At 44.9% G+C, this 25,673-nt stretch overlaps 1 protein-coding gene across 2 annotated transcripts in view; it reads right to left on the bottom strand.

Moving 5' to 3' along the window:
- Window positions 1-1,114: 1,114 nt before the first annotated feature.
- Window positions 1,115-25,673, bottom strand: part of LOC121003855 (putative uncharacterized protein MYH16) — an 87,252-nt gene continuing 62,693 nt past the window's right edge. For both annotated transcript variants that reach the window (XM_040435781.1, XM_040435783.1), the window contains 6 exons: window positions 24,892-25,095; window positions 23,081-23,206; window positions 22,566-22,736; window positions 22,268-22,468; window positions 1,562-1,708; window positions 1,115-1,491 (listed from right to left, as the gene is read on the bottom strand). In XM_040435781.1, the coding sequence (XP_040291715.1) occupies window positions 1,351-1,491; window positions 1,562-1,708; window positions 22,268-22,468; window positions 22,566-22,736; window positions 23,081-23,206; window positions 24,892-25,095 (990 nt within the window). In that variant the 3' untranslated portion in view covers window positions 1,115-1,350. The remainder of the gene's footprint in view (window positions 1,492-1,561; window positions 1,709-22,267; window positions 22,469-22,565; window positions 22,737-23,080; window positions 23,207-24,891; window positions 25,096-25,673) is intronic.

The raw sequence follows: 25,673 nt of genomic DNA, 5'->3' as shown, positions 1-25,673 counted from the left end.
ACAGGCACAGTGTTCTATACCGCTATACAGGCACAGTGTTCTACACCGCTATACAGGCACAGTGTTCTACACTGCTATACAGGCACAGTGTTCTACACCGCTATACAGGCACAGTGTTCTACACCACTATACAGGCACAGTGTTCTACACCACTATACAGGCAAAGTGTTCTACGCCGCTATACAGGCACAGTGCTCTACACCACTATACAGGCACAGTGTTCTACACCACTATACAGGTATAGTGTTCTACACCACTATACAGGCACAGTGCTCTACACCACTATAAAGGCACAGTGTTCTACACCGCTATACAGGCACAGTGCTCTACACCACTATACAGGCACAGTGCTCTACACCACTATACAGGCACAGTGTTCTACACCACTATACAGGCACAGTGTTCTACACCACTATACAGGCACAGTGCTCTACACCACTATACAGGCACAGTGCTCTACACCACTATACAGGCACAGTGTTCTACACCACTATACAGGCACAGTGCTCTACACCACTATAAAGGCACAGTGTTCTACACCACTATACAGGCACAGTGCTCTACACCACTATACAGGCACAGTGTTCTACACCACTATACAGGCACAGTGTTCTACACCACTATACAGGCACAGTGCTCTACACCACTATACAGGCACAGTGTTCTACACCACTATACAGGCACAGTGTTCTACACCTCTATACAGGCACAGTGTTCTACACCACTATACAGGCACAGTGTTCTACACCGCTATACAGGCACAGTGCTCTACACCGCTATACAGGCACAGTGTTCTACACCGCTATACAGGCACAGTGTTCTACACCACTATACAGGCACAGTGCTCTACACCACTATACAGGCACAGTGTTCTACACCTCTATACAGGCACAGTGTTCTACACCACTATACAGGCACAGTGTTCTACACCGCTATACAGGCACAGTGCTCTACACCACTATACAGGCACAGTGCTCTACACCACTATAAAGGCTCTCTGCAGCCAGGAAATAGCCGTTCGCACAAATAAACTCGGATCGAATTGAATCTTTTTGGGAAATTCAATGAACGGTCCAAATCAAATTTTTGAGAAATTCACTCATCTCTAGTCATATTCATAAAAAAATTCCTCTGTTTATTGGTTGTTTCTGCTTATGGAAATGCTGTGTGTTATGGTCTTTCATATAAAATTTTCAGGCTTTCAGGAAAGCTGTGTCAAAATAATGACATTTTCTTTTCAGACTTGTAGGAAAAGCCAGATGACAACTGGTGGCAGCTGGGATGTTGGCCATAAGGTTGTCAGCCAGATAATAACTGTTAATAAGGACAGGACTGATTGATTTCCAGTCTTCAGTCGGCTGTGAATTTCCTCAAGGAGTCCAGGTATTTTGGGATGAGAGAGGTGGGGTCGTCCTCCATCTTCTCGCCTCGTGCCTCAGAGCCAAATACGCTGGGAGTCCCGATATGTAGAGCGGCGGGGGATGTGCGGCCCTGCAGGGGAGGGGGGACATTACAATCACCATAGCTGCAGATCTATGAAGGACAGAAGTAGCGAACTTACCAAAGGAAATCCTTTCCTGAAGCTGGCCCTGTGTTTACTGCGGATCTTGGTGAGAGCGGCCTCCGCCACGTCCGCCCTCTCCTCCGCCTCGTCCAGGTCACTGATGGATTTGCGGTATTTACTGAGATTCAAGTTCGCCTGTTCCTCCTGTATGAAGATTCAGCAGAAAGAAAAAGTCACCAGAAGAAGGAGGTTTCTACAGTCACATGTGAGAGGTAGTGGTTGACAAAAGCAAACCCTGTCTCTGCTGAAATCCTCTGTGTGCTGTGAGAACCCTGCTCCTTCCACTATGTAACTCTTACCCTGTGACCTCCTACAAGATCAGCACACTCCTCTCCTGAAATCCTCTGTGCTGCTGGGAGGGCCCTGCTCCCTCCACTATGTAACTCTCATCCTGTGACCTCCACTAGATCAGCACACTCCTCTCCTGAAATCCTCTGTGCTGCTGGGAGGACCCTGCTCCCTCCACTATGTAACTCTCATCCTGTGACCTCCACAAGATCAGCACACTCCTCTCCTGAAATCCTCTGTGCTGCTGGGAGGACCCTGCTCCTTCCACTATGTAACTCTCATCCTGTGACCTCCACAAGATCAGCACACTCCTCTCCTGAAATCCTCTGTGCTGCTGGGAGGACCCTGCTCCTTCCTCTATGTAACTCTCATCCTGTGACCTCCACAAGATCAGCACACTCCTCTCCTGAAATCCTCTGTGCTGCTGGGAGGACCCTGCTCCTTCCACTATGTAACTCTCAGCCTGTGACCTCCACAAGATCAGCACACTCCTCTCCTGAAATCCTCTGTGTTATTACACTTTAGTAGGGAAAATATATAATTTCTTGCAGTATTTATCACAAACTTTCCCCGGCTCTTTTTGGTGTGGACGATGGGAGCGGAGTTCATAATTTGCCTTATGTTTCGTAGAAGTGCAAAGGGGGCGTTCCCTCCTGCACCCACCATTACATTATACAGGTTAGGCCTGCCCCTATGTCAGTATAAGCATTGTTAAATTTTAAAGAAATTTAGAAATATAGATTAACAAATATTGTGCACAGCCGCAGAGCTTAGAGGAAAATATTTGGGAATATTTTTGAATACTGCAAGAAATTATATTATAAAAGTATTATCAGGAAGTATTACTTTACTGAGAGAGTAGTGGATGCATGGAATAGCCTTCCTGCAGAAGTGGTAGCTGCAAATACAGTGAAGGAGTTTAACCACTTCCCATCTGGGCCCTTTGCCCCCTTCCTGACCCGGCCTAATTTTGCAAAACTGACATATCTCACTTTATGTGGTAATAACTTTGGAACGCCTTTATTTATCCAAGTCATTCAGAGATTGTTTTCTCGTGACACATTGTACTTCATGATAGTCATAAATTTGAGTCAAAATATTTCACCTTTATTTATGAAAAAATCCCAAATTTACCAAAAATTTTGAAAAATTCGCAATTTTCTAAATTTCAATTTCTCTGCTTCTAAAACAGAAAGTGATACCTCATAAAATATTTATTACTTAACATTCCCCATATGTCTACTTTATGTTGGCATCATTTTGGAAATGTCATTTTATTTTTTTATGACGTTAGAAGGCTTAGAAGTTTAGAAGCAATTCTTCAAATTTTTAAGAAAATTGCCAAAACCCACTTTTTAAGGACCAGTTCAGGTCTGAAGTCACTTTGTGGGGCCTACCTAGTGGATACCCCCATAAATGACCCCATTGTAGAAACTACACCCCTCAAGGTATTCAAAACCGATTTTACAAACTTTGTTAACCCTTTAGGCGTTCCACAAGAATTAAAGGAAAATGGAGATCAAATTTTTAAATTTCACTTTTTTGGCAGATTTTCCATTTTAATCAAATTTTTTCTTTAACACATCGATGCTTAACAGCCAAACAAAACTCAATATTTATTACCCAGATTCTGCGGTTTACAGAAACACCCCACATGTGGTCATAAACTGCTGTATGGGCACACGGCAGGGCGCAGAAGGAAAGGAACTCCACATGGTTTTTAGATGCCATGTCCCATTTGAAGCCCCCTGATGCACCCTTACAGTAGAAACTCCCAAGAAGTGACCCCATTTTGGAAACTAGGGGATAAGGTGCCAATTTTATTAGTACTATTTTTGGGTACATATGATTTTTTGATCATTCATTATAACACTTTATGGGGCAAGGTGACCAAAAAATTGGTTGTTTTAGCACAGTTTCTATTTATTTATTTTTACAGCGTTCACCTGAGGGGTTCAGTCAAGTGACATTTTTATAGAGCAGATTGTTACGGACGTGGCGATACCTAATATGTATACTTTTTCTTATTTATTAAAGTTTTACACAATAATAGCATTTTTGAAACAAAAAAATTATGTTTTAGGTAGGGGCGCATTTTTTGCGGGATGAGGTGACGGTTTTATTGGTACTATTTTGTGGGACATACGCGTTTTTGATCACTTGGTGTTGCACCTTTTGTGATGCAAGGTGACAAAAATTGCTTGTTTTGACACAGTTTTTTTTTTTTTTTTTTTACGGTGTTCATCTGAGGGGTTAGCTCATGCGATATTTTTATAGAGCTGGTTTTTACGGACGCGGCAATACCTAATATGTATACTTTTTTTTATTTGTTTCACTTTAACACAATAATAGCATTTTTGAAACCAAAAAAATGATGTTTTAGTGTCTCCATGTTCCAAGAGCTATAGTTTTTTTTATTTTTTGAGGGATTTTCTTATGTAGGGGCTCATTTTTTGCGGGATGAGGTGAAGGTTTTATTGGTACTATTTTGTGGGACATACGCGTTTTTGATCACTTGGTGTTGCACCTTTTGTGATGTAAGGTGACAAAAATTGCTTGTTTTGACACAGTTTTTTTTTTTTTTTTTTTTTACGGTGTTCACCCGAGGGGTTAGGTCATGTGATATTTTTATATAGCTGGTTTTTACGGACGCGGCAATACCAAATATGTCTATTTTATTTTATTTTTTCTATACAAGACCTCTGGGGGACATTTACTTGACATAGTAGCCCCAGTTACAGAAGAAATGCACCCCCAGAGAGTCTGTACAGCAGAATACAACACTGTACAGCCTCAGAGCAGGGCTGATCGAGGTCTCTGAGAGACCTCACACAGCTCCTGCACTCTCCGGTCACGGCGGTCACATGACCGCCGGGCCGGAACAGGAAGCGCGCAGCGATCGTGAAGGCAGGGACACCTGGGCACTGTCCCTGCCTCCTCTCTGGGTTGCCCTGCTGTCACTGACAGCGGGCAACCCAATCAGCAGCTGCACGATTAGCGTTCAGCTGCAGTTTCTGAACGGACGTTCTGAAACGTCCATTCAGAAATAGAGATCCACCCATAGGACGTTTATATCCTATGGGCGGACGGGAGGTGGTTAAGCATGCATGGGATAGGCATAAGGCCATCCTTCATATAAGATAGGGCCAAGGGCTATTCATAGTACTCAGTGTATTGGGCAGACCAGATGGGCCAAATGGTTCTTATGTGCCGACACATTCTATGTTTCTATGTTATATAAAAAAAGAGAAGGAAAAAGAAAATAAATAACAGGGAAAGAAAAACAACTCTGTAATCTCATCTGTATGTAATATCAGAAGAGACGCAGACTATGTCTAATGGCCCCAGGTACGAAGCAGTAGGGGCATAAAAAGGATCAGATGCCCATATTAACAACCTAGTGTAGTGACAGAAAGTGACCACATGATGTCACTGCAGTCCTCAAGACCCGCACAGTAACCGCTGTAAGGGATTGTGTACTTGCGGTGGGGTTTGCAATGACGGACGCAGACTCCGGGGGTTAAAAGTCTAAATAGCGCTTTATTTGCTCCTCAGCAATTTGTGAAGCCGCAGCACATAACACAAGAAGACATCAAAGTAAACTCACAGGTCGTCTCTACCTGCCAGTACTGTGCAGTTCACACAGGGGGAATCAGGCTCAGACAGCAGATCAACGACACTGACTGACCATCTGAGGCAATCCCCGGTAATGATCCCAGCGGTCACACCTGGGATCACCTCAAGCCAGCTGTGCTGGAGTAAAGGTGTGGACTGGAAGGTCCCACTACAACCTACCCACCAGTCCCAAAAAAATCCAGCCCAGAATCTAACCAAACCTGTCCCACAAACTACCCTCTGCTGAAACCACTTTCTGGATTTAATCTATCTCACCCATCTGAGGATTCTGGGTGACCTATGCACCCCTCCAGCCCTTTACCGTACACCTAACCCCCCCTTCCCCTTGTCCAGACCAGAGGTCATATGCAAAAAGTAACAGTGATTAAAAATAATGGGGGAGATTTATCGGAACTGTTCCATAGCTCCAATCAGGCTCCACCTTTCATTATTCAGAGCTCCACTTTTCCTTTAGACCAGTTTTGATAAATCTCCCCCAATTAGTGTTGAGCGAGCATGCTCGGCCAAACTGCTGTTCAGCTCGAGCATCGCTATGCTCGGCTCATGGCGGTACTTGGCCGAGTACCACATGTGCTCGAGCGCCATGCTCGAGTCTCCTCCTCACACGTTTGTTGGCTGCTACGCAGCCAATAAACGTGCAGGTAAGTGCTGCCCTTCACTGTAATACCGTAGCCATGTTGGTTACTGGCATTACAGGGATTGGCTGGCCGGAACGCATATAGCACCCGATGGCGCGTGTTCGGCTCATTATTAGTCAGGGAGAGCTGCGCTTGAGAAGGGACAGAGAGTGTAGGGAGTGTGATCGCAATCTATTTAGTTTAAAAACGTTTCAAAGACCCAAAAGTCCTTTTAAGGACTATTGTGTGTGGTGGCAGCAATATAATATACAGTAGCCATCAATTAGTTTTTTCCCGTACTTTTTCTATAGATATTTGTCCAATACCTTCTGTGTGTCAGGGCCAGAGATAGGACAAATATAAGTGAAATCTATTTTCCTTTTTCCATACTTTTATGTACTTTTTCCATATACTGTGCTTGCTGTGAACTGTGACATCCGTGTAACATCTTGTGTGTCAAGCGTGCATATAACATTTAATATGAAGAAGACGAGCAGTACGAGACAGGAAAGTGGCTGTGATGCTGATGGTTCACGCAGAGGCCGTGGCCCTGGGCACGGAGAAACTGTGCGTGCTGCCAGAGCACAAGAAACACACTCATCCACGATACCTAGCTTCATGTCCCAGTTTGCAGGGCGTCGCAGGACAACGCTTGCGAAGTCAGATCAGTGCGACCAGGTGGCCGGTTGGATTGCAGCAGATAAAGCTTCCAGTCGGTTAAGCACCACCCTGTCTTCCACAAAATCCATTCTCAGTAGCCAAGAGTCTGGTCTACACAATCCTCACCCTGATCCTCTTTCCTCCCACCATGTACAGTCTGATCAAACAAGTGATCCCACACTCGGATATTCCGAGGACCTCTTTTCATCGCCATTACTTGATTTGGCCCTCTCGCCAAGCACGCTTGAAGAGGGACATGAGATATTGTGCCCCGATTCACAATCTCTTGAGCATCCAGAGTCACAAGAACATGACGGTGGGGGAACGGCAATTAGTGTTTGATAAGGTGAATGATGATGAGACACAGTTGCCAATGAGTCAACCGCAATTACTGTCTCAAGAGGTTGATGAAGAGGATGAGACACAGTTGTCAATCACTGATTTTGTGGTTAGGTCAACAAGTCAGGAGGATGAGCAGAGTGAGGAAGTGGAAGAGGAGGTGGTGGACGATGAGGTCACTGACCCAACCTGGGAAGGTGGCAAGCTGAGCGAGGACAGCAGTACAGAGGGGAAGGGATCCGCAGCACCGCAACAGGCTGGAAGAGGCAGTGGGTGGCAAAAGGGAGAAGGAGGGCCACACCAAAAAGGCCCGCAACTGTTTCACGGAGCACCCCCTTGCGTAAATCTCTTGCCAAGTGGTAGGTGTTCTGCAGTATGGCGCTTTTTTGAGGAAAGTGCGGACGACAGAAGAATAGTAGTTTGCAACCTGTGCCACACCCAAATTGGCCGGGGCATGAAGACTAGCAACCTTACCACCACCAGCATGATCCGCCACATGGAATCCAAGCACCGTAATGAGTGAGACGAACGCCTGGATCCACAATCTGTGTCTGCGGGTCACACCACTGCCTCCTCTTCCCCTGTGTTATGTGCTGGCCAATCGCCTGTCGAAGGCCCAGGCGAGAATGCCTCCCGCCCTGCACCTACGCAAGCACCTTCAGCGACCACATCCACTTCTGTGTCCCAGCACAGCATTCAATTGTCCTTACCCCAGGCCTTTGAACGCAAGTGCAAATACCCAGCCACCCACCCACAGGCCTTAGCACTAAATGCGCACCTTTCAAAATTACTGGACCTGGAAATGTTGCCATTTAGGCTTGTGGACACTAAGGCCTTCCGCAGCCTGATGTCGGCGGCCGTCCTGCAGTACTCAGTCCCCAGCCGCCACTATTTTTCAAGGTGTGCCGTGCCCGCCTTACACCAACATGTGTCCCGAAACGTCACACATGCCCTGACCAACGCAGTTACTGGGAAGGTCCACTTAACCATAGCCAGATGGACAAGTGCATTCGAGCAGGGATGCTACATTTCCCTGATGGCACACTGGGTGAATGATGTGGAGGCCGGGAGCGAGTCGTACCCTGGGATGGCACAGGTGCTACCGACACTGAGGATTGCGGGCTCTACGTCGATCAGGGTTTCCGCCAGCACCTACGTTAGTGGCTGCAACCCCCACTTTTCCTCCTCCACCTCTTCCTCCACTTCCACCTCCGAATTATCAGCGTGCAGCACTAGTCAGCCGGTAGCTGGAAGCAGTGTACCACTGCAGTGGGTAAGCGTCAACAGGCCGTGCTGAAGCTGATATGCTTAGGTGACAAACACCGCTGCAGAGCTGTGGCAGGGGATAAGAGACCAGACTGAGCTGTGACTCTCGCCACTCAACCTAGGACCAGGCATCGTTGTGTCTGATAATGGCCGGAACTTGGTGGCGGATTTGGAGCTCGGCAAGCTCACACACATACCATGCCTAGCCCACGTCTTAAACTTAGTGGTTCAGCAGTTTCTCAAAACTTACCCCAATTTGCCTGAGCTACTGGTGAAGGTGCGCCAAGTGTGTGCACATTTCCGCAAGTCATCAACAGCTTCAGCCGGTCTGTCAACGCTGCAGCAGCACTTGAAATTGCCAGCTCACCGGCTGTTGTGCGACGTGAGCACGTGCTGGAACTCCGCGTTCCACATGTTGGCCAGGCTTTGTGAGCAGCAGAGGGCAGTAGTAGAATACCAGCTGCTACATGGTCGTCGCATTTCCAGTCAGCTTCCGCTAATTAGAAGCGAGGAGTGGGCATGGATGTCTGACCTGTTCAGCATGGATGGGCAGAAGAGGAGGAAGAGGATGGAGAGATTGAGAGTGATCCTCCTGATGACAACAGCGAAGTCTTGCCTGTTGGGACTCTGGCAAACATGGCTTACTTCATGTTAGGCTGCCTTTCCCGCGCCCCGCGCGTTATATGCATTTTAGTCAACACGGATTACTGGGTGTTCACCCTTCTCTACCCCCGCTACAAAGAGAACTTCTCATCTCTCATTCCTCAGGTGGAGAGGACGAGCAAAACGGTGCAATACCAGAAAGCACTTGTTGAAAAATTGCTCCAAAAATTTCCATCTTACAACGCTGGCGGCAGAGTACGTAGTTCCTTGGCCAACCGAGGAGGGGAGATGAGGGGAAGACACAGCAGTTCCAACAGAGGCAGGACAACACTCTCCAAAGCCTGGGACAGTTTCATGTTCATGACACCCCGCCAGCACCCTTACCCTGATGCGCCTAGTGTCACAAGGAGGGAAACATTTTGGAAAATGGTGAGGGAGTACGTAGCAGACCGTGTCAGCGTCCTCAATGATCCCGCAGTTCCTTACAACTACTGGGTGTCCAACCTGGACACGTGCCACGAACTGGCGCCCTACGCCTTGGAGGTGCTGGCCTTCCCTGCCGCCAGCGTTCTGTGAGAGCAGGTATTTAGCGCTGCTGGTGGCATTATAACAGATAAGTGTTATAATGCTGACAGGTTGACTTCTCGACTCCACCAGAGGAAAGCAGCTGAACATAAAGGCACTTTAAATATGTTGTTTATGATGTACTGAATACAATGTATTCCCATGCACCCCTTCCACCACAAAAAAGGGTATATGGTTCAATCTTCCTTTTCTCGTCCTCCTCCTCTTCCATCATATCAACATGCTTCTTTGTCGCATATAATGCCCTCGTATATAATTTTTTACAGGGTCAGCTCACCCGCAGACCCTCTCATAATTTTTTACAGGGTCAGCTCACCTGCAGGCCCTCTCATATAATGTTTTACAGGGTCAGCTCACCCGCAGGCCCTCTCAATGTTTTACAGGGTCAGCTCACCCGCAGGCCCTCTCAATGTTTTACAGGGTCAGCTCACCCGCAGGCCCTCAGCGAAAATCTTTTAGAGGGTAGGCTCACCAGCATGCAATCAGTCATAATGTTTTAGATGGTCAGCTCAGCAACAGACCCTCACCCCTAATGTTTTTGAGGGTCACCAGCAGGCCATCAATAATACTTTTGCCATAGACAGTGTCCGCTGCGGACAGTTAAATTATCCACGCCACATCTGCTGTGTAAAGTGTGCGGATATAAAAAATAAAATCTTTTAGAAGGTCAGCTCACCAGCAGGCCCTCAGCGGAAATCTTTTAGTAGGTCAGCTCACCAGCAGGCCCTCAGGGGAAATCTTTTAGAGGGTCAGCTCACCAGCAGGCCCTTGTATATCTGTTAGATACAGTGTACCTTTGCCGTAGACGCTGCGAACAGTGTCATTACCTGTGGTACCGCTCCTGTATAATGTTTCCTCATCCTAAATACCTATGACATTCCCTGTAATTTTTTAGTACTCATTCCAATGACAGGGCCACTTAAGAGTCCTGTCACTACCTCCCTGAGACGGGAGTGGGTAATTTGAGCGCGCCCGTCTGCCTTTCTTGGAAGTGGTAGCCGTAGCCGTTACTCAGGCTCCCTCTCGGAAGCGAACCCTGATTCTCCGTTACCTGTGGTCACCATGGTAGGCGCATAAAAGAACATTGAATGTTGATAGGGCAGACGTCCAAATGGATCGTCGACATCACGGGGATGTGTGATCACCCAGAAGTTATCTAGAGTCAACAAAGCAGCAGCAGGACCTTGCACATAATGTTTGAGAGGGTCAGCTCACCAGCAGGCCCTCACCTACAATCTTTTACAAAGTCAGCTCACCAGCAGGCCCTCACCTACAAGTCCAGTCTCACTATCCAAGAGTCTGGTCAACACAATCCTCACCACGGGGGGGGTAGTCACGTAACTACTTAGCACGGAGGAGTATCGTTGGTTATCGGAATGAACCACACAAATGGTCTCGATTCACCCGCTCACAACGGCAATGCACCACCACCCACAGAATCGAGAAAGAGGTATCAATCTGTCAATCCTTTCCGTGTCCGGGCCGGGTGAGGTTTCCCGTGCATAGTAAAATTAAGCCGCAGGCTCCACTCCTGGTGGTGCCCTTCCGTCAATTATAAGTTTCAGCTTTGCTACCATACTCCCCCCGGAACCCAAAGAGTTTGTTTTCCTAGAAAATTATCGCCTGTGGGATCGTCTTCGAACCTCCGACTTTCATTGCTGATTAATGAAAACATTTGTGACAACAAATGCTTTGGCTGTGGTTCGTCTTGCGCCAGTCCAAGAATTTCACCTCTAGCAGTACAATGCGGATGCCACCGGCCGTCCCTCTTAATCATGGCCCCAGTTCCGAAAATCAACAAAATTTTTGGCTGAACTTGCACTTTATATACAAGTAAATATACAGGAAAGAATGTTTCTTAACAATTTTTACTATACAATCGATTTTATATTTGGTTTTGTGCGTATTATTGTCATTCTGTAAAAGTGGCGTACTACTCGGATAACATCGTTCCCAGCAGCGACCTGGGAGTCCAAGATGCATCCAGACATCCTCCCCATGCTGTTCCCATCAATTTCTGAACTTTTCATATGAACCAGGCCCCCTTCCCTTTTTCAGAGCAGGGGTGCCTGGTTTAATGCTCGGGTTCTCCCATTGACTTCCATTATACTCGGGTGCTTGGTAGAGCATCCCGATGTGTTTGACCAGAGCACCCGAGCACCAAGGTGCTCGATCATCACTACCCCCAATGTTACAAATGTACAGTGGCATGCAAAAGTTTGTGCCCCTGGTGAAAATTACTGTGAACAGTTAAGCAAGTTGAAGATGAAATAATCTCTAGAAGGCATAAAGTTACAGATGACAAACTCCCTTTGTTTTGAAGCAAAAACATTATTTTTATCTTTCACATTTTCAAAATAAAAAGAAACAAAAAGGGTCAGAAGCAAAACTTAAGGCCCCCTGCATGGTTAGTATCTAGTACCTAGTAGCACCCCCTTTGGCAAGTGTCACAGCTTGTAAACGCTTTATCCACATATTTTCAATAATGTTCAGATCAGGGGACTGTGAGGGCCATAGTAAAACCTTCAGCAGATCAGGGGACTGTGAGGACCATGGTAAAACCTTCAGCATATCAGGAGACTGTGAGGACCATGGTAAAACCTTCAGCAGACCAGGGAACTGTGAGGGTCATGGTAAAATCTACAGCAGATCAGGGGACTGTGAGGGCCACGGTAAAACCCTCAGCAGAATAGGGGATTGTGAGGACCATGGTAAAACCCTCTGCAGATCAAGGGACTGTGAGGGCCACGGTAAAACCTTCAGCAGATCAGGGGACTGTGAGGACCGTGGTAAAACCCTGAGAAGATCAGGGGACTGTGAGGGCCATGGTAAAATCATCAGCAGATCAGGGGACTGTGAGGGTGTGTGGCGTGTTTAGGACCATTATCCATTTGTAGAAGGCATCCCATTTTTCAATTTCAACTTTTTTACAGTTGGTGTTATTTTTGCTTTGAGAATTTGCTGGAATTTCATTAAATCGATTCTTCCCTCTAACCGTGAAATGTTCCCCATGTCATTGGCTGCAACACAAACCCAAAGCATGAATGATTCACCACCACCCCCTCCACCCACTCTCCCAATGCTTAATGGTTGGAGAGGTGTTCCTTTCATGAAATTCTAGGCTCTTTTTTCTCCAAAGATACATTTTCTCAGTAGTTCTATTGTAACCTGATTGGTCCATAGGACTTGTTTCCAAAATGCATCAGGCTTATTTATATGTTCTTTTGCAGACTTCTGACACTGAATTTTGTGGTAAAGCTGCAGGAGAGGTTTTCTTCTGATGTCTCTTCCATGAAGGACATATTTGTGCAGGTGTCGCTGAACAGTAGAACAATGTACCATAACTACAAAGTCTGCTAAATCTTCCTGAAGGTCTTTTACAGTCAAGCAAGGGCTCTGATTTGCCTTTCTAGCAATCCTACGGTCAGCTGTCTCAGACATTATTTTGGTCTTTCAGATCTTCTCTTGACCTCCACTGTTCCTGTTAAGTGCCATTTCTTAATTACATTTTGAACTAAGGAAATGGCAGCCTGACAACACTTTGCCATCTTCTTATAGCCTTCTCCTGCTTTGTGGGCCTCAACCATTTTCAGAGTGTTAGGCAGCTGCTTAGAAGAACCCATGGCTGCTGTTTTTTGGGACAAGGTTAGTGTAGTCTGGGTATTTATATACAGTCAGGTCCATAAATATTGGGACATGGACACAATTCTAACATTTTTGGCTCTATACACCACCACAATGGATTTGAAATGAAACAAACAAGATGTGCTTTAACGGCAGACTGTCAGCTTTAAGTTGAGGGTATTTACATCCAAATCAGGTGAACGGTGCAGGAATTACAACAGTTTGCATATGTGCCTCCAACTTGTTAAGGAACCAAAAGTAATGGGAAAGAATAATAATCATAAATCAAACTTTCACTTTTTAATACTTGGTTGCAAATCCTTTGCAGTCAATTACAGCCTGAAGTGTGGAACGCATAGACATCTCCAGATGCTAGGTTTTATCCCTGGTGATGCTCTGCCAGGCCTCTACTGCAACTGTCTTCAGTTCCTGCTTGTTCTTGGGGCATTTTCCCTTCAGTTTTGTCTTCAGCAAGTGAAATGCATGCTCAATCGGATTCAGGTCCGGTGATTGACTTGGCTATTGCAGAACATTCCACTTCTTTCCCTTTAAAAACTCCTTGGTTGCTTTTGCAGTATGCTTTGGGTCATTGTCCATCTGCACTGTGAAGCGCTGTCCAATGAGTTCTGAAGCATTTGGCTGAATAGGAGCAGATAATATTGCCCGAAACACTTCAGAATTCATCCTGCTGCTTTTTTCAGCAGTCACATCATGAATAAATACAAGAGAAGCAGTTCCATTGGCAGCCACACATGCCCACGCCATGACACTACCACCACCATGCTTCACTGATGAGGTGGTATGCTTAGGATCATGAGCAGTTCCTTTCCTTCTCCAAACTCTTCTCTTCCCATCAGTCTGGTACAAGTTGATCTTGGTCTCATCTGTCCATAGGATGTTGTTCCAGAACTGTGAAGGCTTTTTTAGATGTCGTTTGGCAAACTCTAATCTGGCCTTCCTGTTTTTGAGGCTCACCAATGGTTTACATCTTGTGGTGAACCCTCTGTATTCCCTCTGGTGAAGTCTTCTCCTGATTGTTGACTTTGACACACATACACCTACCTCCTGGAGAGTGTTCTTGATCTGGCCAACTGTTGTGAAGGGTGTTTTCTTCACCAGGGAAAGAATTCTTTGGTCATCCACCACAGTTGTTTTCCGTGGTCTTCCGGGTCTTCTGGTGTTGCTGAGCTCACCGGTGCGTTCCTTCTTTTTAAGAATGTTCCAAACAGTTGTTTTGGCCGCGCCTAATGTTTTTGCTATCTCTCTGATGGGGTTGTTGTGTTTTTTCAGCCTAATGATGGCTTGCTTCACTGATAGTGACAGCTCTTTGGATCTCATCTTGAGAGTTGACAGCAACAGATTCCAAATGCAAATAGCAGACTGGAAATGACCTCTGGACCTTTTATCTGCTCATTGTAATTGGGATAATGAGGGAATAACACACACCTGGCCATGGAACAGCTGAGAAGACAATTGTCCCATTACTTTTGGTCCCTTAACAAGTGGGAGGCACATATGCAAACTGCTGTAATTCTTACACCGTTCACCTGATTTGGATGTAAATCCCCTCAGATTACAGCTGACAGTCTGCAGGTAAAGCACATCTTGTTAGTTTCATTTCACATCCATTGTGGTGGTGTATAGAGCCAAAAATGTTACAATTATGTCCATGTCCCAATATTTATGGACCTGACTGTACCTGGCGTTTCCTAAAGATGATTGTGAACAAGCCTTAATCCTAACATCTGAGACCTCAGTCGAAGTTATCTGAGCGCTCAGACCTCCTTGGTTTCCCATACTGATCAGTTGGAGTCATTTTTAACCACTACAGGACCGCCGTACGCAGGATTGCGTCTTTGCGGCGGCCCTGTTATTCCGAGTGGACGCGCCGGCGCGTCATCTCGCGAGACGCGAGATTTCCTGTGAACGCGCGCACACAGGCGCGCGTTCACAGGAACTGCAGGTAATCGAGTGGATCTGCAGCCTGCCAGCGGCGATCATTCGCTGGCAGGCTGTAGATCCGATTTTTTTAACCCCTTAAAGGTATATTAGACGCTGTTTTGATAACAGCGTCTAATATACCTGCTGCCTGGTTCTCTGGTGGTCCCTTTTGCTTGGATCGACCACCAGAGGACACAGGTAGCTCTGTAAAGTAGCACCAAACACCACTACACTACACCCCCCCGTCACTTATTAACCCTTTATTAACCCCTGATCACCCCATATAGACTCCCTGATCACCCCCCTGTCATTGATCACCCCCCTGTAAGGCTCCATTCAGACGTCCGTATGTGTTTTGCGGATCTGCTGATCCGCAAAACACATACGGACGTCTGAATGGAGCCTTACAGGGGGGTGATCACACCATATAGACTCCCTGATCACCCCCCTGTAAGGCTCCATTCAGACGTCCGTATGTGTTTTGCGGATCCGCGGATCCACAGATCCGCAAAACACAGACACCGCGGATCCGCAAAACACGGACACCGGCAATGTGCTTTCCGCATTTTGCGTATCCGCACATTGCCAGAACTATATAGAAAATGACTTTTCTTGTCCGTAATTGCGGACAAGAATAGGACATGTTCTATAGGCTCTACAAAAAACACAGTGTTCGCCCGATCAGGCCTGATCTTGTGCGCACACTTGTGTTCAGTCCGCCCCACCGCAGTGACAGAAATGTTTTTTTTCTGATCACTGCAAAAACACCGTAAAATCGCTGCGGCGCTATAAAAAGATCACTTTTGAAGGGCATGGCGAGTTCATAGAAGTTTTTATATTTTTTTTGTCACAAGTTAGCGGAAATTTATTTTTTTTGTTTTTGTTTTTTTGTTTTTTCTTACAAAGTCTCATATTCCACTAACTTGTGACAAAAAATTAAATCTCACATGAACTCACCATACCCCTCACGGAATCCAAATGCGTAAAATTTTTTAGACATTTATATTCCAGACTTCTTCTCACGCTTTAGGGCCCCTAAAATGCCAGGGCAGTATAAATACCCCACATGTGACCCCATTTCGGAAAGAAGACACCCCAAGGTATTCGCTGAGGGGCATATTGAGTCCATGAAAGATTGAACTTTTTGTCATAAGTTAGCGGAAAGGGAGACTTTGTGAGAAAAAACTAAAAAAAATCAATTTCCGCTAACTTGTGTAAAAAAAAAAAAAACTTCTATGAACTTGCCATGCCCCTCACGGAATACCTTGGGGTGTCTTCTTTCCAAAATGGGGTCACATGTGGGGTATTTATACTGCCCTGGCATTTTAGGGGCCATAAAGCGTGAGAAGAAGTCTGGGATCCAAATGTCTAAAAATGCCCTCCTAAAAGGAATTTGGGCCCCTTTGCGCATCTAGGCTGCAAAAAAGTGTCACATATGTGGTATCGCCGTACTCAGGAGAAGTTGGGCAATGTGTTTTGGGGTGTCATTTTACATATACCCATGCTGGGTGAGATAAATATATCGGTCAAATGCCAACTTTGTATAAAAAAATGGGAAAAGTTGTCTTTTAGAGAGATATTTCTCTCACCCAGCATGGGTATATGTAGAATGACACCCCAAAACACATTGCCCAACCTCTCCTGAGTACGGAAATACCAGATGTGTGACACTTTTTTGCAGCCTAGGTGGGCAAAGGGGCCCATATTCCAAAGAGCACCTTTAGGATTTCACTGGCCATTTTTTACAGAATTTGATTTCAAACTCCTTACCACACATTTGGGCCCCTAAAATGCCAGGGCAGTATAACTACCCCACAAGTGACCCCATTTTGGAAAGAAGACACCCCAAGGTATTTCGTGATGGGCATAGTGAGTTCATGGAAGTTTTTATTTTTTGTCACAAGTTAGTGGAATATGAGACTTTGTAAGGAGATAAATAATAAAAAAAAAAATCATAATTTTCCGCTAACTTGTGACAAAAAATAAAAACTTCTATGAACTCACTATGCCCATCAGCGAATACCTTAGGGTGTCTACTTTCCGAAATGGGGTCATTTGTGGGGTGTTTGTACTGTCTGGGCATTGTAGAACCTCAGGAAACATGACAGGTGCTCAGAAAGTCAGAGCTGCTTCAAAAAGCGGAAATTCACATTTTTGTACCATAGCTTGTAAACGCTATAACTTTTACCCAAACATTTTTTTTTATCAAAGACATGTAGAACAATACATTTTGAGAAAAATTTATATAGAAATGTAGTTTTTAAAAAAATATATTACAACTGAAAGTGAAAAATGTCATTTTTTTGCTAAAATTTCAGTAAATTTCGATTAATAACAAAAAAAGTAAAAATGTCAGCAGCAATGAAATACCACCAAATGAAAGCTCTATTAGTGAGAAGAAAAGGAGGTAAAATTCATTTGGGTGGTAAGTTGCATGACCGAGCAATAAACCGTGAAATTAGTGTAGTGCAGAAGTGTAAAAAGGGGTCTGGTCATTAAGGGGGTTTAAGCTACGGGGGGCTGAGGTGGTTAAAGAGTTACAATCTCCGCCACATTTACAGGCACGGTGCCTCAACAGGTGATGTTTTCTATAAACTCTCTAAATACACTTACTGATAAAACATATATCGCCCGACAAATTGGTTCTCTTAATGGGAAACTATAACATCAAGAAAATGTATCTCAGAGAAATTTACACTCCAAGTAATGGCATTGATGTCCCCACATACCTTATCTGCAGCATGTTGATGTCCCCTTCAAATTAAGAACAAATCACCTATGTGCCTCCCATACAGGACCATGTTCTCTTTATAGGAGGGATTGCTCCAAATGTGTACATCCTCTAAAGCCCCCATAAAGAGGCTTGTGTAAACTGGAGCTATGTTGGTACCCATTGCGGTACCACGGTGTTGATGGTAGACTTTATCATGATAGGTAAAGCAGTTATTGTTTAGAATAAATTGGTTTTCAATGAGCAAGATACTTTGTTCACAAGGTTACCTGGATCCCCATTAAAGTAAACCTCTATACATGTAAGTCCTAAATCATGCAGTAGAGGAAAGCTACATCTGTAGTTAGGAGTAGATGCCCGTCATCCCAGGGGATGTTCTGGAGCTCCTTCAATAAGTGACTAGAGTCTTTAAGGTAGCGATGGAGTTTTATTACATCTGGATATAAGAGAAGAACTAGGAAATTGCAAGCAGCAGAATTAGTGTTGAAACTATGGGAGGTCCTGGCAGGTTACTGATGATCTGGTAAATTTTGGCCAGATGGTAGAAGTATGGTCTAGCTGGGAGGGTATGGCCAAGAACTTCCTCTCCTATGGTGTTATCAATAATAATGGGAACTGGGGGTGCTGGCAATTCCAGTTCTAAAATAGGAGATTTCGATATGTGATCTTTCACGGAAATTCCACTAAACTCGTGTATTGTCACCATAAAATTTGCAGATATATGGGTGTTACCTTCTTTCTGATTCCATGTCCCTTTTTGGTTCTGCGCAAGGATCAACAATTTTTGTGGCATTTTTAGCTCAAAGACTGTGCTTCTGGCGTCCAAACTCTAATGCGCTCCAGCAGAGATCGTGCAGGGTAGTGGAGATTGTTCCTCTTTACCAGAATCACAAATTTGCTTATGGAGGGTTAGATGTGCAGTGACCAAGTAAATCACTGCAAAGGGTTAACTCCACGCTACAGAGTTAAATGTTGAGATTTGTTCGTTTATCCCTAACGGCAGGGGCACAGGACGGAGATACGGTACATGGCTGTGGCGGGGCTGAGGAGCAATGTCTCCCTGCACCATCGTTCCCTCTGCCTGTAATCAGAGGCCGCCACCTGAGCTGGGCTGCATACATCTCAGGGCACAGACCAGAACAAGCCTGTGTCCTGCACCATATACTGACAGTGGCATGGATCTAAGTATTTCAGTTTATTATTTTTCCTTTACAGCAGCATGCTATTGGGCCACCAAAGGGGTGGGGTGGGGGGGGCATTACTTATAACTGGGAGGAGCACTATGGGGACATTGGGGGCACTAAGAAGGGGCACTATGGGGGCATTAGTTCTACTGGCGGCACTAAAATGAGCTATTTTTTGTACTGGCACACATTGTAAGGGGTATTTTTTGTACTGGCACACATTATAATGAGGTATTTTTTGTACTGGCACACATTATAATGAGGTATTTTTTGTACTGGCACACGTTATAATGAGGTCTTTTTGTACTGACACACATTGTAAGGGGGTAGTTTTTGTACTGCAAATATTATTGTACATTTTATACTGGCACACATTTGAAGTTATTTTTTGTATCGGCACACATTATAAGGGGTTGTTACACATTGTAAGGTGGTATTTTTTGTACTTGTGCAGTACGGCAGACCTGGGGGGGGGGGTTACAAGTTATTTATATTGTTATGTTACGCATTTTACTGTTTGTTTCCTGGCCATTGCTGTCAGCAAGAAAGGAATGGCAAAGGTTGGCAGGAACAGAGTTAACCACCCCATTCCCCCTGTCTTGGTGGGAGTGGGCTGGTCCTGTTCCCTGCCATGAGGGGGAGTTGCTGAGAAGCTGCAGAGAGGAGAGGAAGCAACTTGCTGTGCTCCTGCTCCTTACAGAATTTTCCAGGAAAAAATACCCAAATCGTTCTCAAGTGAAGCCTATAGTCAAGCCTCCCATTATCAAATAACCACTAGGCCAGTATCACCTAAGTGCTCAATTGCCACCAACCAACCTGCCTCCATATTCTTTCCCCTACCAAAAAAGAATTGCACTAAAAGCCTGCAAAGTATGTTGCACTTAGTAAAAAAGACTTTGTTACACTCTGAAATACTTCTTCAGTTCTATCATTTCTACTGCACCGATCCCCAGGGAGCAACAGCTGAGAAAGTACTCCATGAAAACACTTCATCAGGGCCACTACCACTTCTATCTATGCACTGGCACACATTATAAGTGGGTATTTTTTTGCACTGGCACACATTATAATTGGGTATTTTTTGTACTGGCACATATTATAAGGGGCCATTTTTGCACTGGCGCACATTAAAAAAGTGGGTATTTTTTCTACTGGTGCTCATTATAAAGGGGGGGAACTGTTTCAGTTATCGCCTCAGGCAGCAGAAAAGTTAGGTGCTCCCCTGCCTTATTGTTATGTACGCGCAGTAATTAGTTAACACTGACAGTCCTAGTTAGGTTGCCTGGGTAATGGGCTGGTCCCACCTTCCTGGTTAGAGAGTTTCTAGCAAGCAGAGCTAGAGGCAACATGTACATGTGCGACACCCTGAGAAGTAGGCCTGGAGAGAAGCCTAAGGCAGGGAATCTTTATCTCTGAGGCTGGAAAGACAGCAAGGTACCACACGTTTATGGAAATAAGACTTTACTGCATGTGGAAAGGGTATATTGCTTTGGTGCCCAGCATACTTTGAGATGGTCTGGACATCCAGGGAAGATGGGAAGATTGGGGGCCCCAGACCTGTGTCTGAATTATTCGGCTGCAGTCCTGTCTTCAGTTATTCATTGGACCCGTGCACCTAAGCAAAAGCTAGGAGTGTCTCATGAAGAATATATGTCCCCTCTCATAAAAGTGCTCCACGCACCTAGCGATTTGGCTCTTTCACCTTCAAGAACACTCTTACCAAAGGTGCTCTACATTTATAGGCTTCCCATTCAGCTTATTTACACCTTCTTCTAGAAACTCTTTAGAAACATCATAGAAGACAGTACTATGGCGCAATATACACGTCTAAATGAGCTGCTTCCATTCCAGCAGCCTTCACTTCCTCTCCACTAGCGGGTTTTCCAGACTCTCATGGTCCATCCTCATGCATTAGAGTACAGGAAAACATAAAATACTCTTACACTGGTACTTTACGCCCATTAAGAATTTAAGACCAATAAGTGGCGCCTCTCCATTCCAGACACCTGGAGAGGAGGACATATCTGCACACCTGGTGGTCATGCCTCAACCTAGCACCCTACTGGACATATGCTCCTTGTCTTCACTGCCAACACTTCCCATGATCTTTCCTAATTGGACCGAGGATCAGTGGGGTGTGCAGTCGTACCGTCTTTCTTACTAGCTGCTACTAAGATACTTATTACACCTCTTTGGAGGTCCCCACATTGTCCCTTAGTTTCTCAATGGTTACTTAAGGTAGACCAATTACACCATATTGAGGAAGTAGCTTCCTACTCATTTCATACCCACACAAAATCCTGGAAAATGTGGGCCCCTTGTATTTCATTCCACACTTCAGACACCTTCCTCAATTACACTTTGACTTAACGCCCCTTAATAATCTCAGGTCTCCCCCCCCCCCCTTCCCATTTAGGTAGTGTCCACTTAGAGAGTAATACTTTAAGCAGATGCTGTGCTTTGTTCTTCAGCAACTTTACCAATGTTCCTCAAGATTCATTCCTGATATGCCTCATTAAGACTGAACGGTTCAGAACTGGACTATTATGGACATTATCTCACACACCGTGCCTTCCATTCTCACTTTTATATTTGCGTCACTTGCTCTCGTACGTTGTTCTTAAATATATTTATTTAATTTAAAAAAAATTGAAAAGAAAAGAATGAGACACAGGGAGGAAAATCCTACTCTGTGATAAACCTCAAAACTGTGCCCATGGCTGCTGTATGTAATACTACTCCCATCATCTATTTGTTATAAGCAAAATGGCCCTGGTCATTGACTCCACCAGCCATCCGCCCTCCTGCCTTGCACCCCTCTAACCAACATCAAGGGCACCCCACCTAACACAAGGCAGGAGCCCCAGAGACGCCAGGTTATGTCCCAAAGCATAAAAGGGTGCACCATCCTTTTAGTGCATGGCCCCAGGGAGCGTTGGTATGAGCATAGTCACCTTGAAGCACCACTTCTCCTATCAGCCCCTCAACTACCAATCCCCTCCTCTCAGCTGCTCCCCTACTACAGATGGATTTAGCCCTTTGAGATCCAAATCAGAAGTTCCTTGGGACTGCGAGCTGCAGCCATGATGATCCATCGAAGGCCAGACCTCAGTACAACATGCATAGGTGAGTAGCATTCATATGCTGACCCACCTGGTAGGTTGAAGCGATCCTGCCTGTGATATGATGTGCTCCTCTGTTCTGTCCACCTCTGTGTTATTACACTCACCGTCTCTTCCACCATCCTCTTGTACAGCTTCACTTTGCTCTGCATCCTCTCAATCACATCTTGGTTCCTCTGCTGTGTCTTCTGGTCTTCTTCAGCCTGGAAGACCAGCTCCTTTAGGCGGCGCTCATTTTTCTTCAGTGCCTTTGTGGTCTCCATGTGCTTCTTCTGCTCGGTGTCCAGTTCCAACTCAAGATCTTTAATCTGTTGTAAGAACAAAACAAAAAGTTCTCCAAGAATTTGTGTCTATGGTTTATTTGTCCTTGTAGAAGATGTTCTAAGGTTCCTCTGATCTCCCTACCCGCAACTCCATTTTCTGGACGAGCTTCCTTCCATCCTGTAGCATCATCTGCTCTGCCTCCCCCACCTTGTTGTTCAGCTCTTGGATCTGGCTGTCTTGTCCTTTCTTGATCTTCTGAAGCTGCTGTGTGTGCTCCTGCTCATGTCGTAGCTCTTCTGTCAAGCGGGACATCTGCCAGGGGGTAAATTATAAATTAAAGCTTCCTGCGGATACCAGTGGGGGGAGCTCACACTGCATACAGATATTACTTAGACACCAGTAATTAGGCTCCTGAGCTCCCCCTAGTGGTGACTTAATATGGAGCTCTCATTAGAGCCCCTTAGAAAAATATATTACAGGATTATTGATTCTGCCTCTAAAATAAAACATAGTCACTTCCAAGGAGATTTTTAGCTGAAACATCTTTTGCCACATTATTCTTTGTAAACCTTTAGGGGCAATTTCCTAAATCTGAGGGTCTGTTGAAGAGTTCCCCCCTTTATAAAGTTTTTGTACTGTAAGAGGCAAAAAGTCACCTCTGACGCTGCTTTCCGAAGCTTCTCCTCAGACGTCCTGATCTCATTCACATAATCTTCATTCTCAGCCGTTAGCTGCTGCATATCTCCCTCCAGCTTCTTCTTTATGGCAGAGACCGACAGGAGCTGAGAGGGGACAAAACACCAAAAAATATGGTACAATCTATCTGTACAGGGAGTGCAGAATTATTATGCAAGTTGTATTTTTGAGGATTAATTTTATTATTGAACAACAACCATGTTCTCAATGAACCCAAAAAACTCATTAATATCAAAGCTGAATATTTTTGGAAGTAGTTTTTAGTTTGTTTTTAGTTTTAGCTATTTTAGGGGGATATCTGTGTGTGCAGGTGACTATTACTGTGCATAATTATTAGGCAACTTAACAAAAAACAAATATATACCCATTTCAATTATTTATTTTTACCAGTGAAACCAATATAACATCTCAACATTCACAAATATACATTTCTGACATTCAAAAACAAAACAAAAACAAATCAGTGACCAATATAGCCACCTTTCTTTGCAAGGACACTCAAAAGCCTGCCATCCATGGAATCTGTCAGTGTTTTGATCTGTTCACCATCAACATTGCGTGCAGCAGCAACCACAGCCTCCCAGACACTGTTCAGAGAGGTGTACTGTTTTCCCTCCTTGTAAATCTCACATTTGATGATGGACCACAGGTTCTCAATGGGGTTCAGATCAGGTGAACAAGGAGGCCATGTCATTAGATTTTCTTCTTTTATACCCTTTCTTGCCAGCCACGCTGTGGAGTACTTGGACGCGTGTGATGGAGCATTGTCCTGCATGAAAATCATGTTTTTCTTGAAGGATGCAGACTTCTTCCTGTACCACTGCTTGAAGAAGGTGTCTCCAGAAACTGTCAGTAGGACTGGGAGTTGAGCTTGACTCCATCCTCAACCCGAAAAGGCCCCACAAGCTCATCTTTGATGATACCAGCCAAAACCAGTACTCCACCTCCACCTTGCTGGCGTCTGAGTCGGACTGGAGCTCTCTGCCCTTTACCAATCCAGCCACGGGCCCATCCATCTGGCCCATCAAGACTCACTCTCATTTCATCAGTCCATAAAACCTTAGAAAAATCAGTCTTGAGATATTTCTTGGCCCAGTCTTGACGTTTCAGCTTGTGTGTCTTGTTCAGTGGTGGTCATCTTTCAGCCTTTCTTACCTTGGCCATGTCTCTTAGTATTGCACACCTTGTGCTTTTGGGCACTCCAGTGATGTTGCAGCTCTGAAATATGGCCAAACTGGTGGCAAGTGGCATCTTGGCAGCTGCACGCTTGACTTTTCTCAGTTCATGGGCAGTTATTTTGCGCCTTGGTTTTTCCACACGCTTCTTGCGACCCTGTTGACTATTTTGAATGAAACGCTTGATTGTTCGATGATCACGCTTCAGAAGCTTTGCAATTTTAAGAGTGCTGCATCCCTCTGCAAGATATCTCACTATTTTTGACTTTTCTGAGCCTGTCAAGTCCTTCTTTTGACCCATTTTGCCAAAGGAAAGGAAGTTGCCTAATAATTATGCACACCTGATATAGGGTGTTGATGTCATTAAACCACACCCCTTCTCATTACAGAGATGCACATCACCTAATATGCTTAATTGGTAGTAGGCTTTCGAGCCTATACAGCTTGGAGTAAGACAACATGCATAAAGAGGATGATGTGGTCAAAATACTCATTTGCCTAATAATTCTGCACGCAGTGTATATCATGTCTGAGCGGTTGTCACAGCCCCCCATAATCAGGATTATTATGAGAGTCAGGAAGAAGAAATTATAAACCTGATTATTCAGTTCATTGCATTTTTCTGTCAGATCTATCAACTCAATCTCCATAGTCTTGTGAGATCGCTCAGAGGCCTCCACCACACTCGTCATCTCTTCTAGCTCAGAGGTCAGGATACTGTTACGTCTCTCCAGGAGGTTAAGCTGATTTCGAGTGTCATCATGCTGGCGAGACTCATCTTCCATCTGCGTCTGAACATCCTGAAACACAGACATTTCACAAACTCTACATCTCTTAAAAGGTTCATGCTTCATGATAAAAGTAGTCATTATGTGGAAAAGGCCATAGAAAGACCTATGTCTATATGACCTTATTGATAAGCTTGACCACGTATGGAAGGTAGACTGTAGAAGTTGACCATGTGGGGAACGTTGGCCATAAAGGTTGAATATAAATGTTGGCCATGTAGGCAAGGTTTGTTCATAGAAGGCTGATAATGTAGAGAAAATTTGCCATATAAGTTGGCAAACAAGAAGAGGTTAATTATAGAATGTTGAAGATGTAGGGATCGTTGACCATACCAGGTTTACCATGTAGGGAAAGTTAGCCATAGAAGGCTTATCATGTAGGGAAGGTTGGTCATAGTAATTGACCAGTTAGGGAAGGTTGTCCATAAAAGGTTGACTATAGATGCTAGGCCATATAGAGACAGTTGGCCATAGAAGTCTGACCAGGGAAGGTTGGATAAAGAAGGTTGACTATTAAGGGAAAGTTGGTCATGTACCAAGTACAAACTCATTTCTGGGAACATATTACATGAAAGCATATCATGGCTGAA

Source organism: Bufo bufo, chromosome 6 (genome assembly GCF_905171765.1).
Source record: "Bufo bufo chromosome 6, aBufBuf1.1, whole genome shotgun sequence".
Taxonomy (NCBI): domain Eukaryota; kingdom Metazoa; phylum Chordata; class Amphibia; order Anura; family Bufonidae; genus Bufo; species Bufo bufo.
This window is presented reverse-complemented; position numbering and strand designations above follow the sequence as displayed.